The sequence below is a fragment of the Cornus florida genome, unplaced genomic scaffold, assembly GCF_030987335.1.
Source record: "Cornus florida cultivar Cherokee Brave unplaced genomic scaffold, ASM3098733v1 CherokeeBrave_3.0.0_Hap2_Chr04, whole genome shotgun sequence".
NCBI classification, from domain to species: Eukaryota; Viridiplantae; Streptophyta; class Magnoliopsida; order Cornales; family Cornaceae; genus Cornus; species Cornus florida.
In genome coordinates this window covers 4,985,455-5,005,138 of record NW_026775574.1, presented here as the reverse complement: position 1 = coordinate 5,005,138, position 19,684 = coordinate 4,985,455, and the positions used below count along the sequence as shown (strand labels likewise).

The 19,684-nt window shown below is 34.4% G+C and overlaps 1 protein-coding gene across 2 annotated transcripts; it reads left to right on the top strand.

Moving 5' to 3' along the window:
* The first annotated feature begins 13,951 nt into the window (after nucleotides 1-13,951).
* LOC132302575 (amino-acid permease BAT1-like) lies at nucleotides 13,952-18,750 on the top strand. 2 transcript variants are annotated; one of them, XM_059799477.1, is made up of 9 exons: nucleotides 13,952-14,085; nucleotides 14,175-14,398; nucleotides 15,317-15,577; nucleotides 16,444-16,462; nucleotides 16,588-16,807; nucleotides 17,038-17,219; nucleotides 17,417-17,706; nucleotides 17,788-17,917; nucleotides 18,300-18,750. In XM_059799477.1, the coding sequence occupies exons 2-9, from the start codon at nucleotides 14,259-14,261 to the stop codon at nucleotides 18,645-18,647; spliced, it is 1,590 nt and encodes a 529-aa protein (XP_059655460.1). In that variant the 5' UTR covers nucleotides 13,952-14,085; nucleotides 14,175-14,258; the 3' UTR covers nucleotides 18,648-18,750. The 2 variants fall into 2 exon arrangements, with proteins under 2 accessions (XP_059655460.1, XP_059655459.1); XM_059799476.1 differs by having other exon boundaries at nucleotides 13,952-14,398.
* Nucleotides 18,751-19,684: the final 934 nt, after the last annotated feature.

Below are 19,684 nucleotides of genomic sequence, written 5' to 3'. Positions count from 1 at the left end.
ACAGTTAGTGAACAGTGACTCTGAAAGTTCACACCATGAACTTTCACTACAAGTTCACAATATCCATGAGAACACTCAACCTAGCTAGGACCATATGCATTACAGAGTTAAATTCCTCACGAAGTATTATTGTCACGTCATCACACAAGTATATAGAGATAACAATTATATACGTTCATGCACAACACAAAATTTTACATGGTTTGATTGAAAATATATGGTTCACCCAAATTCGAACTATGTTCGAAAGATTTTACTATTATATATCAAGTAAGAAAATATATACTATCATAGATGTCAAAACCCACACTCTTTTAAGTCTTTTCTTTTTTCACTCCCTTGTTCGTTTTGGGCTACACATAACAATTATGAGCTCCTTACATCTTTTCTCTCTCCTTTCAACATTAACTTTTTAGCCCCTTACATCTTTTCTCTTTGGATAAATTACACTGACACCCTCTCAGGTTATGTTTTCTCTTTGGGTAAATTACACTAACACCCTCTCAGGTTATGTCAAATCACACCTAGATGAAATATTGGTTTTAACTTTTACTCACATTTGGAAGAGTAATTTTTAGGTATAAAATAACTATGCTACCCTTTGACTTTTTGTTGACTTTGTTTCATATATAAAATGACTTAACTACCCCCAAGATATATTTTAAATTACCAAAATATCCTAAACTTTTAACCCACTCTTCTTCTCTCACTAGTGTGTGTGACCAATTGAAGTGTAGCAATGACACCGCATTGCCTTTGGCATCAAATCCTTTGTCCTCAAATTATCAGAAGGCTATGACCAATCCACGCTCGACACCGTCTCTGTCTTCAAGGAAATCGGAGCCAAAGCATGCATCCTCTCCGGTCTCCTCCCGCTGACACTGATCACCTTGCATGCCTTGCCTTCTTCAAGCTCTGCTTCCTCCATTTCACTTTCTCACCCACAATTCCTTCGGTCCTCCAAACGGACCCCTCATTGCTTCCTCCACCCTAAGGGTCCAACTGGTTTCACTAATTTCAACCTGCGAACGAGAGCTTTGAGTGATGGGGGTGTTGGGTTGGGGTGGAGGTGATGGGTGGCTTTGAGTGATGGGTGGTGGTGATGGGGGTGTTGGGTTGGGGCGGTGGTGATGGCAGGGGCGGAGCTATTGAAGGGTTAACTTGAGCTATAACCCGGGTCCAATTATTATTATTATTTTTTTTAGTATTACTTTACATCAGTGGTTTATATGCAATATTACTTTTTTTTTTTTTTAGTCCAATTCACTCTACAATCTTAGCTCTGCCACTAGTGATGGGTGGTTATGGGTCCCAAAACCCACTCGCCGAAAAAACAGAGCAGTGTTACGGGATTCACCTAACTAAACATATGATTCTCAGCTTGATTCGGAATTCCAAACTCATTCTCCAAACCTTTATTACCAGGGAGCTTGTTAAGTTCAAACTTTTAGCCAGTTCTTTTGCTACTCCTCGCCTCCACCAGAGGTGAGAGCTATTGATTTCAGTACAAGATGAAAGCAAGCAAAATGGTAAAGAGAAAGAAAAAGGAACTCACACTGCAAAATATTCCATCTTCTGAGCTAGAATACCCTTCCCTCACACTACTTTACTCCCTTTGTACCTGGATTGGTACTTTCTTTCCTTATTTATTATCACAACTATGATTTATATAATCCATTTCTATATATAGATAAAGAGGGGGCGAGAGAAAGAAAGGATTTGGCTTTGTGGGTTTTGTATATTAAATAGGGGTATTCTTATCATTTAAATTTATACATATTTTGTATTAAATTGTATTGAAAAAATAAGGATAAATAGGTAAATTCACATGTGTGGGAGTCTAAAAAGTAATTTGGTTGTAATTAAAAATTAAAATCAAAATGTTGATTTATGTAAGATTTGACCTAACCTGAAAAATGTCGGTGTAATTTACCTTTTCTCTTTATAGAATTTTCAAATCAAATTTCACAACTTCTCATCATATATCAGTCACAATCTAAAATAGAAACATACCAATAAAAATAAATGAAAGAAAAAAAATTCCCCCACTTTTGGAAAGTCTTAAACAAAAAAGGAAACTAATTCAGGCACCCTAATTTAGAGCCACAAATTTCGCTCACAAATCCTGGTTCCTTTTTTATTTAATTTTATTTTATGATGCTTTATTTGAAGTTCATATATGTCCCACACTTAATTTTTTTTTGATAAGGATAAATCTTAGATTATGATAATCAATCATTTTCATCCAATGGCTTTCTAATAATTTTTAAAAAAATTCATAATCCAAATTCCAGAACAACTTTAATTTAACATTTAAAAAATTCATAATCCAAATTCCAGAACAACATAACATTTATATAGAACCTTGTTTGGTCAGACTGCCTACATTGACTCCATTTTCGACGTGGTACGGTATTGATTGAATATTCCAAAAGTTGGTTCGTTTATCAACAACAAAAAGTCAACATATGCATTCTGATTTAGTGAACTAATAAACTCTGCTCTCAAGTTCTCTCACCTCTATATAAAGACACACTAATCATCCCATAACACACACACACACCTAGTTAGTCTTCATCTCTGTGTTCAATTCTCTTTCTCTCTCTAGAATTAGTTTTCTCTCTCCTCTTACCAATGGATATTCTCCCAGCTACCTATTTTGATAACTTGAAGAGATTCTGGAGGAGAAGAAGATACCAAAGATTGAATGACGCTAACAAGAAGAAGATGAAGATCCAAAGACTTGGCAATAAAAACAGGGCGGGTTGGAAGATTAAATCGATCCCAAAGCTCCGTTGCAAGATTGTTTCGCCAATGAAGCTTCTAACAAAGTTTCATGATGCTTATGTAGACATGATGATCCGTTTGGCAGGCGAGAAAAGAAAGAAAACTCTGAAAATCAGTCAACCAAATCCATTAATGGTCTCTGCTAGCGGTGATGAGATTGTTGATACCACCTTAGTTTTGGAGATTTATAAGCGTTTGGTGTCCACCCGTGAATTAGCTGCCTTATTAGTCTAATGTATATATTTTCTTTTTCTTTTTCTTTTGCAGTAGTTTTGTTTCTTGGTGCAACTGAAAGTTGTTACTTGTGAGAGTTTTATTTAATCTATTGTTGTTGTTACAATAATATGTTGAGAATTGTAAAGTTCCATATGTATTTATGTATGTCACTTGTCAAATTTAAGTAATACTGTTTGAGATTTCTATCCCACGTTCATGAATATTTGAACCTAGCTTTGACTTGATAAGTTACAAACTTAAAAGGCAGAGTCTCTATGATTAGGTCATCAATTTGAAAACCAATCACCCAAATTCAAATGGTTGTGAAAAGATTTTATTGATTGTAGTTAAGTCTGCGGTTATATGAGATTTCTATCCCATGTTCATAAATATTTTATTGATGATCGACACTTTTTAAATAGTGTTACCAGTGATCGTCGAGAAAGTCAAGCTTATGATCCCCACACACATAAGAAAATCTTGAGGATGACTTTCAAAATCAAGTTAAAACGACTTTATCCCTAACTCAATGATCTCCCGTTTGAATTTGAGTCATGTATATGTTTAATGGGTAGTGAGTTTGAGACAAACTCGACCCATATTCTAATATACTGAAATTTGATCATATTTAATTCAATTAGGGTTAGAAAAGATCAATGATTTTAAGAAGAAAAAAAAATGTTTAAAATGGCCACTCTCACTAGCAAAATCATAATAATAAATTACAGATCATGTTATCTAAATTTAATTAGACAAATGCCGTTTGATAAGTCCACAACAGGAGAACAAATTTTGATCATCAAATGAAGAGTCAAAACAATGATCTCGCAAGTCCTATGAGTTGTCTGTGGTTGATTAATGTTGGTACCATTGTAAGTTGTACCACTCCCTAAGGAGTAATTTGTTAATAATTCTAGGTTGCAGTGTTAATTCTCCAGTCCACTCATACATGGAATACAAGGTTGGTGCACCAGTGGTTTAACAAGATAGATCGTGATTTAATTTGCAGATTCCAATTAGTTCGATGGGAGCTGTTGATCACAAGGTTTGGGGGGCATCTTCTGATGGTTCATTTTCTGTCAAAAGCGCTTATAAGGTGGCACTATCTATTTTGACTCGAAAGCCATGTTTGCCAGTGGCTGAAGGCAGCAACTTTGATGGATCTAGGAGTAGCATGTGGGGCAAGGTATGGTCTTTACAAGTTCCACGGAAAATTATTTTGTTTCTTTGGCAGAGTCTTCATGATCGTTTGCCAGTGAACTATCTCCTGTCCAATTAGTTCGATGGGAGCTGTTGATCACAAAGTTTGGGGGGCATCTTCTGATGGTTCATTTTCTGTCAAAAGCGCTTATAAGGTGGTGCTATCTATTTTGACTCGAAAGCCATGTTTGGCAGTGGCCGAAGGCAGCAAATTTGATGGAGCTAGGAGTAGCATGCGGGGCAAGGTATGGTCTTTACAAGTTCCTCGAAAAATTATTTGGTTTCTTTGGCAGAGTCTTCATGATCGTTTGCCAGTGAACTTTCTCTTGTCCGTTCGGGGAGTACCTACCCATTTTGTGAGTCCTCTTTGGAATCAGTTGACCATCTCCTTTGTTCATGTCCTTTTGCCAGTATGGTGTGGATTCATAGTCCCTTACGTACGGATGGATTTTCGTGGCATAACTCCATCCTTTTGGCCTAAAAGGTGGTTTGAGATGTTTGTATTTTGGTCTAAGACCAAGTATCCAAAAGACTGCCTAAATCTTGCTGCGTTTATTTGTTGGGCTATATGGAAGATTTGGAACAATCTTGTGTTCAAACAAAAGAAATGGACTCCTTTTGAGGTAGCCCATAAAGCTCTACAGGATTTCTATGAGTTTCAGGAGATTTCTCGGCAATCTCGGTTGCTCTCTTTCCCTATTCCTCCTGTTTTTTCTCCACCTCCGCGATGGTGTGCTCCAGAAGAGGGATTCCTCAAATTGAACTTTGATGCAGTTTTTAATTCATCAAGGAAATCATGTTGTGGGGGGTTGATTTTGCATGCGCAACCACTTTGGGCAGCTTATTAAAGTTTCCTCACTCTTCTTCTCAAATGTTGGGAGCCCATCTATTGCGGAAGGATTAATTCTTAGGGAATGCTTGTCTCTTCTCCGACTTCGGGGATACCACAATGTTATAGTGGAAGAGGACTGTCAGCCTGTCATACGTCTCCAAGCTAATGTTGAGGCATTATGTGTTTTATTTAACGATGTTCGCTTATGCAATGATTCTTCCTTGGCTTGGGTGCCTCGCCAAGGTAATGTTATAGCTCACTTGTTGAGCAAAAAGGCTCTTGCAGCCGAATGTTCTAATTTCGAGTGGACGGTCTGGCCTAAGTGGCTGTTAGATGCTTTTAGCTCTAACTGTATCCTTCCTCCTCTTGAATGATATGGTGTTTTGTTTGGTGTCCAAAAAAAAGTGTTAGGAAGGTGGACCAATTACAAAATGGCACATGTGAACGTTTAAATTTGCATTTTTACACTTGACACCATGAACTTTCACTTCAAGGTCACAACTACAATCAACAAACAGTGACCTGTGAACTTTCACAAAATTTGCATTCATGCTCTTGATGTATTTTGTACCCATCAATATCCATGAGAACACTCAACATACCTAGGATCATCTGCATTACAGTATCTCGAGGATATTAACTCTCTTCAACTCATTCAATGGTCGGTTGTTTTGAGAGTTAAATTCATTGTTCATCACACACAACAGAAGTATCATCGTCACATCATTATATAAGTATATATAGAGATAACAATCATACATAACACAATATTTTATATGGTTGACCCATATTCGAACTACGTCCATCGAAAGAGATATTTTATTATTATGTATCAAGTAAGAAAATATATAATCATAGATGTTAAAACTCCACACTATTTAATTTTCGGGAAAAAAAAAACTCCACACTATTTTAATTTTTTTTCTTCTTTCACTCTTTTGATCTTTTCGGGCTACGCATAGCAATCACGAGCCCCTTACATCTTTCCACTCTCATCACAACACTCACTTTTAAGCCCCTTACATCTTTTCCCTTTAGGTAAATTACACTTGACACACCTTCTGGTTAGATCAAATCCCAACTAGATGAACATTTTGGTTTTAACTTTCACTCACATTTGGAAGAGTAGTTTCGTATTTCATTTACACCCCAAATGTCAGTTTTCAGTGGTGTTAGAGTACATTTTAGGTGTAAAATGACTATGCACAACCAATCCATGCTTGACGCCTTCTCCGTCTTCAAGGAAATTGGAGCCAACGCAGGCGTACTTTTCGGTCTCCTCTACACTGCCGTCTTTTCCCGCCGACGCTGCTCGCCTTGTAAGCCTGGCCTTCTGCGAGCTTTAATTTCTCCATCTCACCATCTCACTACCTCACTATCTCACCCACAATTTCTTTAATCCTCCAAACGGACCCTTCATCGCTTTCTACACCCCAAGGGTCTAATTGGTTTCAATAATTTCAACTTGCGAAGGAGGGGGTGGTGGCGGTGGCGATGGGTGGTTTTGGGTGATGGGTGGTGGTGATGGAGTTGTTGGGTAGGGGTGGTGGTTTTGGGCGAGAATGCCTTTCACTCAGGCTACTTTACTCCCTTTGTAGCTTGATTGATACGTTCTTTATTTATTTATTACCACAACCCAAAAACAAGGATAAATGTGTCAATTCACATGTGTTAAAACCCAAAAAGTAATTTGAGTGTAATTAAAAGTTAAAATCAAAATGTTTATTTATGTAAGATTTGATCTGACCTAAAGGGGTGTCGGTGTAATTTACCCTTTCTCACTCTTTCTCTTTTATCTTTCTAGTCTCTAGTCTCTCTATCCAAACTCTTTCTATTTATAGAGTTTTCAAACTCAATTTCACAACTTAACTACAAGGATTATCACATCAGTCACAACTCTAAAATAAAAAGATCCTAGTAAAAAGTAACGAGAAAAAAAAAAAAAAAAAAAAAAGACCAAAAAAATCCCTTACAAATCTAGGCTATTTTGGAAAGTCTGAAAGGAAAAAGTAAACTAATTCCGGCACCCTAATTTCGAGCCACAAATTTCCCTTACAAATCTAGGTTTTATTTTATTTTATGATGCTTGATTTGAAGTTTATAACTTCATATATGTCCCGCACTTAATTGTTTTTTGATAAGGATAAATCTTAGATTATGATAATCACTCATTTTCATCCAATGGCTTTCTAATAATTTTGTTAATTAGACTCATATATGATTAAAAAAAAAGAAGGCATTTTTGTAGTTTAAAAAAAAAAAAAAAAATCATAATCCACATTTCAGAACAACATTAATTTTTAACATTTATATAGATCCTTCTTTGGTCAGACTGCCTATATTGACTCCATTTTCGACGTAGTATTGAATATTCCAAACGTTGGTTCGTTTCATAAGCTATGACAAGGAAAAGTCAACATATGCATTCTCATTTTGTGAACTAATAAACTCTGCTCTCAAGTTCTCTCACCTCTATATATCAAGACAGTCTAATCATCCCATAACACACACACTCACAAATACCTAGCTAGCCTTCATCTCTGTGTTGATTTCTCTTTCTCTCTCTAGAATTTTCTCTCTCCTCTTACAGATGGATATTCTCCCAGCTACCTATTTTGACAACTTAAAGAGATTGTGGAGAAGGAGAAGATACCAAAGACTGAATGATGTTAACAAGAAGAAGATGAAGATCCAAAGACTTGGCAATAAAAACCGGGCGGGTTGGAAGATTAAATCGATCCCAATGCTCCGTTGCAAGATTGTTTCTCCAATGAAGCTTCTAACAAAGTTTCATGATGCTTATGTAGACATCATGATCCGTTTGGCAGGCGAGAAAAGAAAGAAAACTCTGAAAATCAGTCAACCAAATCCACTAATGGTCTCTTCTAGTGGTGATGAGATTATTGATACCACCTTAGTTATGGAGATTTATAAGCGTTTGGTGTCCACCCGTGAATTAGCTGCCTTATTAGTCTAATTTAATTTAATTTTTTTCATTAATTTCTTCTTCTTTTGCCTTACTAGTAGTTTTGTTTCTTGGTGCAACTGAAAGTTGTGATTTGTGAGACTTTTATTTATTGTTGTGTTGTGACAATAATATGTTCAGAATTGTAAAGTTATACATATATATATATGTGTGTGTATTTATGTATGTCCCTTTTCAAGTGTAAGTAATATGAGATTTTCTATCCTATATATGTTCATTTTTCTAGTATTGAGTTGAGAATATATGAACCTTTGACTTGATAAGTTGCAAACTTATAATTACATATATAGTCTCCACGATTAGTTCATCAATTTGAAAACCAATCTCCCAATTTCAAATAGTTCTGAAATTGCCTTGTCACAAGAATTCCGTACATAAGTTACTAACACTATAACTCCTTCTATATTAAAAATTACTATCGGTTGAAATTTGAACTAAATTTCTTAATTTGTGATTGAGTTTTTAGCTATTGAACGGTTTTGTACAATTTTGTTAGTGAAAGAGGACTGATTTCAAGCGTAACTTTTGTTGTCATATGCACAATGTGAACACTTAAATTTATGTATGTCACTTTTGAAATGTAAGTAATCTGAGGTTTTCTATCCCATGTTCATCAATATTTAAACATTTCACAGTCTCTATGTTTAGTTTATCAATTTCAAAACCAATCTCTCAATTTCAAATAGCTGTGAAAAGATTTTATTGATTTTAGTTAAGTCGATTCTATTCTGTCTTAATTGAATTATCTATCTAACAAGTGATGAGATGATCTTCGTTTTTTTTTTTTTTTTTTTTTTTTTTTTTTTTTTTTTCGCGCATAGTTGGTACTTAAAAAAATTGTTTGTGCCAAATTTTGTACCTTTTATCTAATTTTGGGTCCAAAATAGGTTTAATCTCGTATATGACATTAGTGGAGCTCTAAATCTATGACAAGCTTTTCTATGTATACGTTACTATATACTGTATGATTTTGTTATAGAAAGGTGTTTGGTGGGCGGACCGATTACAAAATGGCACATGTTAACGCCTAAATTTGGATTCTTACACTTGACACCATGCCAAGAACTTTCACTACAAGTTCACAACAACAGTCAACAAACAGTGACTCGTGAGCTTTCACCAAATTTGCATTCATACATCTATGAGAACACTCAACCTAGATATTAACTTTCTTCAACCGCTGATTGATTGTTGTTAAGAATTAAATTTCTTATTCGTCAAACATAATGAAAGTATCATCGTCACGTTATCATACAAATATATATGAAAATAATAATCATACACATTCATGCACATTACAATCTTTTACATAGTTCTATTCAAAAATAAAAATATTTTACGTGATTCACCCAAATTCGAATTACGTTCATGGAAAGAGATATTTTACTATTATATATCAAATAAGAAAATATACAGCGCCATAGATTTCAAAACCCCACACTCTTTTAATTCTTTTCTTCTTCCACTCTTTTGTTCTTTTCGTACTACGCATAAACAATCACGAGTCCCTTACATCTTTTCTCTCTCCTTACAACACTCACTTTTTAGCTCATTACATCTTTTCTCTTTGAGTAAACCTTTAAGTTAGGTCAAATCTTACCAAGATGAACATTTTAGTTTTAATTAGGTGTGCAACTTGGGTTGGGTAACCCGAACCCAATCCGAGCCCAATCCGATTTTTTACGCGTTTGGACAATTATTTTTATAATTAGGGTTGGGCTTTGATTGAAAAATCTCAACCCAAATTTAATTAGGGTTGGACTTGAGTTAAAGTGTTAGTAACTCAAGCTAACTCGAACTCAAATTCTAATATTATTTTCATATATATTTTTACTTTTAAATGCATTATATATAATATTTAAACTATGATTACTTTTTCCTTATTAACTTTTTTTTGTTAGATCTTAATTTATTATATGTTAACATTTAGGAGAATTAATTTTTTAAAAATTTGTTTATAATTTAATGAAAATTTACAAAAAATCTTTAAATTTTTTTCTTATTTAAGAGTAATTTAATCTAAAACTAATAAAGATCATATTAAATTTTGAAAGATGGATTGGACTTGAATTTAGTAGTTAAGGTTGAGAATAGGAGCTTAGGTTTAGTATTTCATACGATAGGTTGGGCTCAAGTTACACCTCAAACCCGTCCGAGTTACAGCTCTAGTTTCAACTTTCACTCACATTTGGAAGAGTGGTTCCATATTTCACTTGCATCCTAAATGTCAGTTTTTAGTGATGTCAGAATACTTTTTAGGTATAAAATGATTATATTATTATTTTGACTTTTTGTTGACTTTGTTTTATGTATAAATTGACTTAACTATCTCCAAGACCTATTTTAAATTACCAAAATATCATAAACTTTTAACTCTGTCTTATTCTTTCACTAAATGTGTATATAGATATATATATATTATACTTTCTTCTATATATATATATACTTTCTTCTATATATATATATTATACTTTCACTAAATATATATATATATATATATATATATATATATACACACACGTCACTTGACCAATCGAAATGCAGCAGCGACACAGCATCACCTTTGGCATCTAATCCTCCGTCCTCAAATCATCAGAAGGCTATGACCAATCCACGCTTGACACCGTTTCCTTCTTCAAGGAAATTTGAGCCGAAACAGGCATTCTCTCCGGTCTCCTCTACACTGTCGGCTTCTCTTGCAGACGATGCTAGCCTTTTAAGGGTTCGTGTCTTCTCGAACACAGCGGATTAATTGAAAAAAAAAAAACTATGGTTTATATAATCCATTTCTATATATATATATATATATATATATATAGGGGAGAGAGAAAGAAATAGAGTGATTTGGGGTTATGGGTTTGGTATATTAAATATGAGTATTTTTGTCATTTAAATTTATAGATATTTTGCATTAAATTGTATTAAAGAAAAAAAAAGAAAAGAAAGGTAAATGGATCAATTCACATATGTTAGAGCTCAAAAAGTAATTTGGGATGTAATTAAAAATTTAAATTAATATATTCTATGTGAAATTTGACCTAACTTAAAGGGTGTAAGTGTAATTTACCTTATCTTTTTTTATTTTCTCTAGTCTCTACCCAAACTCATTTATATTTATAAAGTTTTCAAATCCAATTTTACAACTTAATTATAAGAAGTTATCATATTAGTCATAACTCTAAAATATAAACATTCCAGTAAAAAAAAAAAAACATTTCCTTACAAATCTAGGCTATGTTAGAAGTCTTAAACGAAAAAGGAAACTAAATCGTGGACCCTAATTTCGAGGCGAAAAATTTTCCTTACAAATCTAGGCTCTTTTTTATTATTATTTTATTTTATGATACTTTATTTAAAGTTCATATATGTCCCACATTTTTTTTTAGGATAAGGATAAGTCATAGATTATGATAATCAATCATTTTCATCCAATGGCTTTCTAATAATTTTGTTAATTAGGCTCATATATGAAGGAAAAAAAAAAAAAAAAAATTCATAATCCACATTCGAAGAGCAACAATAATTTAACATTTATATAGATCCGTGTTTGGTCAGACTGCCTATATTGACTCCATTTTCTACGTAGTATTGATTGAATATTCCAAAAGTTGGTTCGTTTCACAAGCTATCAACAACAAAAAGTCAACATATGCATTCTCATTTAGTGAACTAATAAACTCTGCTCTCAAGTTCTCTCACCTCTATATATAAAGACACTCTAATCGTCCCATCACATACACACTCACACATACCTAGCTAGCCTTCATCTCTGTGTTGATTTCTCTTTCTCTCTCTAGAATTTTCTCTCTCCTCCTACAGATGGATATTCTCCCAGCTACCTATTTTGATAACTTAAAGAGATTCTGGAGGAGGAGAAGATACCAAAGACTGAATAATGTTAACAAGAAGAAGATGAAGATCCAAAGACTTGGCAATAAAACCCGGTATGGTTGGAAGATTAAATCGATCCCAAAGCTCCATTGCAAGATTGTTTCGCCAATGAAGCTTCTAACAAAGTTTCATGATGCTTATGTAGACATGATGATCCGTTTGGCAGGCGAGAAAAGAAAGAAAACTCTGAAAATCAGTCAACCAAATCCATTAATGGTCTCTGCTAGTGGTGATGAGATTGTTGATACCACCCAAGTTATGGAGATTTATAAGCGTTTGGTGTCCACCCGTGAATTAGCTGCATTATTAGTCTAATTTAATTTGTTGTCTTATTGTTTTTGTGACAATAATATGTTGAGAATTGTAAAGTTCTATATATATATGTGTGTGTGTATTTATGTATGTCACTTTTCAAGTGTAAGTAATATGAGATTTTCTATCCCATGTTCATTTTTCTGGTATTGAGTTGAGAATATATGAACCTTTGACTTAATAAGTTACAAACTTATAATTACATATATAGTCTCCATGATTAAGTTATCAATTTGAAAACCAATCCCCCAATTTCAAATAGTACTGAATTTTTCTTATAACCACACATAAGAAAATCATCATGAATGACTTTTAAAATCGAGTTGAAACAACTCCATCACTAATTTACGAGATCTTATCTCTCCGTTTGAATTTGAGTTATGTATATACTCCATGAGTTTGAGTTTTGGGACAAATTCTCTCAATACTTCTAAGATAAAAAAAATTAGAAGAGTTGTAGCCTTGTCACAAGAATTCCGTACATATGTTACGTCGCTTGAAGTTTGAACTAAATTTCTTTAGCTATTGAACGGTTTTGTATAATTTTGTTAGTGAGTGCGGACTGATTTCAAGCTTAACTTTTGTTATTTTTTGCACAATGCGAACACTTAAATTTGCATTCTTACACTTAAAATATGACACCTTTCATCACAACAATAATCAACAAACAGCGACCCGGGAACTTTCACCACTTTCACCAAGTTTGCATTCGCACTCTTGATGTATTTGTACATGTCAATATCTATGGGAACATGTAACCAAGCTTCAACTTGTATTGTATTGTATTCAACGAATTTCAGTTTACGTGTGAATCTTCATATGTGTAAAGACTATAGGTTGGACAAATGTTGTACCCAAAAATCCTCTTTCAACCCATCTAGAATGTATTATTTCTTGTTGATGTTGATTGATAACAAAATGGTGATCGACTACTCTTGATAGATAGCTAATGCTTCAAAAGTTAAAAAAACAAAGGTAATTTATACCTACTCTCTTTATCAATTACCTTGTACAGAAAGAAGTTTTGCATACTTAAAATTGATTTATTAATCGAACTGTTAATTTATTAATCCCTGGGTCGATCAAACTGGTAGGATTGACTTAATTTGGACTTAAATCACAGAGGACCAATCAACTCTTGGGAACAAAATCAATGGGGATTGAAGATATGTTATTATGTGATTTATTTAAAAAAAATTTTAACGATCACTTGCTGGTCACTTTGTTTAGTAGTTTATCTTTATGTGTATCGATATCGATACATATTAAGAAACAAATTTTTAAATGTGTATTATGAACAATATTACGACAACATTTATATTTTCTTATTGTCAAAGTTCATTCTAACTCGTTCTCGTAGGCTTTACCCATCATCCAACTTGCCTTTTCTCCCTAAATCATCTGCCTATACTCTCTAACTCTAACTCTAATTTTTCTTAATTTAGTTTTATCTTTATTAATTAGAAAGCACGAACAATTCTAATAGGCACATAGGCCCCAACGTATTTGAAGCTAGAAGTGTTTATTTTCAAGTTAAATACCATGGCACGTGACATGAACAATTTTAAGAAGGGTGGTCTTGTAATTAACTTTTGTAAAAGAATGATATTTAAAGTAATTTTTAAAATATATTATGAGTGAATTAGAAATATAATATAAAATTAAACACATGCATGCCATATGCATGCTCTAATTTTTTTTATTATTATTTTTATTTTTTCTCTCAATATCAGGATACTATATTTTTTTTCCTCCTTTCACAAACACAAGATATGCGTGCGAAGTGCAGGTAGCTCCCAGAAAATAGCAACTCGTCAAACACTTCTTTCTTTGCCCGAGGCTGAGATCCCCCATCTACAAAGTGAGTGCGTACACACACTGAAACACACACACACACACACACACACCTTTTTGACTGTTAGCTTCAAACTCCATACTTTCTCTCTCTAGCTTGAAAAGATACATACCCTCTTCGATCTCTTGTGGTGAAGAACAACATCAATTGGATTGATGATTTGGGGGATTTCATAGGAAATGGAAAACCCAATTCAAATTTCAGCAGCAGATGCAGGTGGTCCCTATTATCCTCTTCGCAACCACGACGACGTCTCTGTTTCCGATGATTCCAGATTGAATCAACTCGGTTACAAGCAAGAACTCAGTCGCAGCCTCTCGTACGCTCTCTCTCTATACCCACTTCAATTAATTAATGTATGTATATATATATATATATATATATATATATATTCGTGATTAATATACTTAGAATATTTCTACTGCATAATTCTGTGAGGTTGATGTTGACATTGCATTTGATTTCATTATTGCTAAGAGATCGATGAATTTATAATTTTTTTCCTTTTTTTTTTTGTTTTTCTTTGAAATAAATTTTACTCTGTTTCTGAAAGTTCAGAGTGAGAAAATTCAAAATTATTAAAACAGTTGATAGTGTTGCATGACAAAGTGACCTCCACATCTTTGACTTTCTTTATTCCGTTGGTATTTAAGTCAATTTAAGAAATTATGGGGCCATTTTATTTCTATATATTTCCACCTTTCATATTCTTAAATTTTGAAAATAAAAACTATAACAACCTTTTGATAAAAAAATATAAAAATTTTGGTCATTGAAAATTTTTTTTTTTATTTTTTTCAAAATTTTGATATCCACTTATCATTTGGGTCTGGACCCGGGTAGTTTAGGTGGCCCGAGTCTTAACGAGAGCATTGTGAGTTTAGATAGAAGAGAACGTAATAAAGGAGAGCTTGTCCCATATCGGATCTGGTTAAAAAAGTGAATGGAAGTTGTCTCACATCGGATCCGGATGAAAAAGTGAATAAGTATGTATGAATTAGATATTAGCCCCATTTAACAGTTTAGACTTTTAAATCGAATCGCAAAGTAATTACACAAATCGATTTTCAAAAATGACAAAATTTGACACTTTGACAAATGCATTGCTCTTTCTTTTTTTCAAGTTATTTTTATTTTTAAAAATAAAAAACATACTATATGAATGACTAAGAATGTGCATTTATATAATAAAAATAATAATAATGAATTTGTCTTGGTGTGTTTTGGTTTTATCTAGTGCGATTGCAAACTTTTCGGTAACTTTCTCAATCGTATCAATCCTGACGGGTCTAACAACAACGTATGGCACTGGGCTGAGATACGGTGGGCCCCTAACCATAATATACGGATGGCCCATAGTGGGTGTTTTCACACTCATTGTGGGCCTATCAATGGCTGAGATCTGCTCTGCTTACCCAACTTCTGGTGGCCTTTACTTCTGGAGCGCCAAACTCTGCGGAAAACACTGGGGCCCATTTGCTTCTTGGCTCACTGGCTGGTACGCTCTCTTTCTTTCCTTTTCTGCGCTTTGTGTTGTTGTACCTTTTTTTAAGTTGTGAGAATTATAAGCATTAAAATAAAGAAAATTGTTGTGGTCCCAAAACAAGTCCAAGCCCAAATCAAAGGCCTACTCTGTATTTATTTCAAATTGCAAAATTTTCCATTCAATTGGGTCAAACATATTGTGTTGTGATAAATCAACTAGTAGTGATACTTTGGTTGAAGTGTCCAAGTGAATTGCTTGACCAATAATTTTTTATTAATCCAGCATTTTACTTTGAATGATCGGCCTAAAAATCATTTTCGTTAATTAAAATCAATTCATTAGGTGGTTTGTTATGGGTCATTCAATTTGAATGAGTCCAATTCGAAATTGGCTTTAATTGTTCAGTTATCAATCAATCAGTCCATTGAGGTGATTAGTTAGACCATGAAATGTGTTTTCTTCATGAACATGTTTTAAAACGTATTAATTGTTCTCTTGCTTATCTCCTCTTCTTTCAAATTGAAAATTATAGTGTTCAAATGACAATGCGAAAGGAGCCAGATCCTCTGCTACAACACCTCGTTCCGTGACCTTTTTCAATGCACTTACATTTGTTTTCAACACATTTATTCTACATTTCAACACAGATAAAATACATTGCATATATTTTCAACACATTTTTTTGTGTTGAAATGTAGAATAAATATGTTGAAAAGATATATAAATGCGTTGAAAAACGCTACAACAAAGGATCCGGGCTCATGCGAAAGAGCCATAAAACACACGCACATATATATTAAAGACAACATTTGATGCGGTCAGCTAGGAAAAGCTATCTTCCAATTTGCAGTAATATTTTATTCCATATTTTTTTTCAGGTTCAACATTGTTGGTCAGGTAATTTTGAGAATTATCATGTATTGAAGCTTAACGACCTTCAACATCTACTTGGAGGCTGAGTTTCTTCTTCATATGAAAGTTTCTACTATAAGCTCTAATGGCTAGAGTGACTTGTTATGCAGTGGGCTGTTACAACAAGTGTAGATTATTCACTAGCACAGCTGATTCAGGTGATTGTTCTCCTCAGCACTGGTGGGAAAAATGGTGGTGGATATGAGGCCTCTAAATATGTAGTTATTGCAATCCATGGCGGAATTTTGCTCGTACACGCCATCTTAAACAGTCTTCCTATTTCATGGTTATCCTTGTTTGGACAGCTTGCTGCCGCCTGGAATCTCATAGGTATGAAGAATATCTGAGGCCTTTCACCTTGTTCAATTAATTTCGTGATATGCAGGGCAACCTTTTGATCGCATATGAATGGAGTCGTTGCTTGAATTCTCTTTTTTCATTCTTTTCTATAACACGTGATCTCTCCTGTTATATTTAACTCCTTAAAATCATTCCTAAGTTAATTTCGGATTCAACCTTTTAATTTGACCTTCAAATTCTATAAATGTTGACATTTTTAGGTGTTCTTGTTCTTATGGTTCTCATTCCCACGGTTGCAAAGGAGAAGGCTAGTACCGAGTTTGTTTTCACATACTTTAACACAGATAATGGGGAAGGAATCAACGGTAAAGCCTATATATTTGTTCTTGGACTTCTAATGAGCCAGTATACTCTAACTGGATATGATGCATCTGCCCATATGGTGAGTTTTGTTGTCTTGTTCATTGCCATCTCGAATTCTTGCTGCCTCTGATATCTGTAGTGGAAATCTTGACGATGCATCCATTTTCTGCGGAAATCATTTTTTTAAAGGGGAAAAAAATGACTTTAGATAAAACATGTCTAAACTTAAACACTCAAGAAAGTAATTAACTCAAATGTTGCATTTTGTTCAACCAGACAGAGGAAACCAAGAATGCAGACATGAATGGACCAAAAGGAATAATTAGTTCCATTGGAATATCTATAGTTTTCGGATGGGTTTTCCTACTAGGCATCACCTTTGCAGTTACAGACATCCCATACCTCCTGAGTGACGACAATGATGCTGGTGGTTATGTCATTGCGGAAATATTTTACCTAGCATTCAAGAGTAGATATGGGAATGGTGTTGGGGGAATTATTTGCTTGGGAGTGGTTGGCGTTGCCATATTTTTCTGCGGTATGAGCTCAATGACTAGCAACTCTAGGTAAACAAGTGTTCGTTGATTTCTTTTTATACGATATAAATTTCATCACATAGCAACTTATATGCTCAACATCATTCTCAGGATGGTTTATGCATTTTCAAGAGATGGTGCCATGCCATTGTCATCATTTTGGCATAAAGTAAACAAGCAGGAGGTCCCCATAAATGCTGTTTGGCTCTCTTCTTTCATAGCATTTTGCATGGCGCTCACAGTACGTACATTTCATATCTTTCTTAACTTCTGCATTATTATAACTATCTGTGACAATATTCATAAAATTTTCTTGCCTTCCATTAGTGGTTCTAAATCTTTTTTATCTGGTAGCAAAGTTTTCTGTTTTGATGGAGATCAATTAGTAGAAACAGCCTGCGATATACTTCTTTCATTTTTATTTACATAGATTCTATTTGGCTTTAGTACAAATGGATGCAATTTTACCTTCTATCAATAATAAAAATGTATGATTTTCAAGAAATGGCATACCTTTTTTTTTTTTTTTATATATATATCTGAGTCATCGACTCTGTTCTTGCCCTCTCTATCTGGTTCTTCTTTCAACTTTAATGGTCCTTGTTTTCTACAATCACTTGCAGTCTCTGGGAAGCTTAGTGGCATTTGATGCCATGGTATCAATAGCAACTATTGGACTCTATATCGCTTATGCCTTACCTATCTTCTTCCGTGTGACACTGGCTCGCAAGTCCTTCATTCCAGGGCCTTTTAACTTAGGCCGCTATGGGATCCTTATTGGTTGGGTTGCAGTTCTCTGGGTAGCAATCATATCTGTGCTCTTCTCTTTGCCTGTGGCCTACCCCATCACCGAGCAGACTCTCAATTATACTCCGGTTGCTGTTGGTGGCCTACTCATTCTCACTGTTTCTTCTTGGATCTTTAGTGCTAGGCACTGGTTTATAGGTCCCATAACCAACATAGATAGCTGAAGTATTATATAAGTTGATTCTGACTAAATTTATTTATTTTTCCATTGTCTCTTCCGATTTCGCTATTACATCAATGGCCAAAGCAAAAGTACATTAAATTCAATTAGCATTCTCAAAATGTTCCCATAATATATTATTTGAATGCCTTCTGCACTTTGTAAATTAGTACTATGTTAAGTTACAACTTAATAGATTAACGGACTGAGCTAAGCTACTGAAGAAAATGAATATCAGAATTTGGTGGTGTCTCTATCCATTCAGAAAAACTATCAATCTCACCTGCATTTAGCTGACCATTGAACACTTCAAACTCTCCCATCTGCCCACTATAATCTGTCGAATTTAACTTGCATGATGGGGTGGCAAGTCCTTCTTGGCTAGCATCACGAAAGTCTCTAGGGAAACTGCTTGGTTTTTGTGGACTGCTAGAACAAATTTGGCTCTGCACCGAGTCCCTTTTTTGTGTTAAGCCATGAAAACTGTTTGGAGCATTCAATTCTCGAGTGTACTCAAATGGTTTGTGCACGTTAGGCATCGCCTTGGTGTATTGGTACGTATGTACTGAATCGAGGGGAGAAGCCAGCTCCGGGATCACATAACTGAAATTCTCGGCATACCCATCAGGAACCTCCCCATTACTTGCCACTTGAGCTTTATTGAAGTTACTGGCATGATATAAATGTGTTTTCTCAGAAAAATTGGTAGATAGGTCTGCATAATTAACTTCGGTTGAGCTACCAACGCATAGATTAGGACTTGCCAGAGGGGCTGGAGGAGTGAAATCCTTCATAGCAGCTCCAATTCCGGAGTTGAGAATCACAAGTCCTTGTAAGCTCTTCATTGCATTATGTTGCTCCAGATTCTGAGGAAATTCATTTCCATTGTAGAATTGAAATGATGATCCTGTCATCTTGGATTGAACAAGAGGTGGAATATATGCACAAAAATCACTAACTCTTTTCACTCGATCTCTGTACTTCTGAAAGACAAAAATGGAAATGTTAACACCTAAAAGAGAAGAGGAAAAGGAAGAAGAA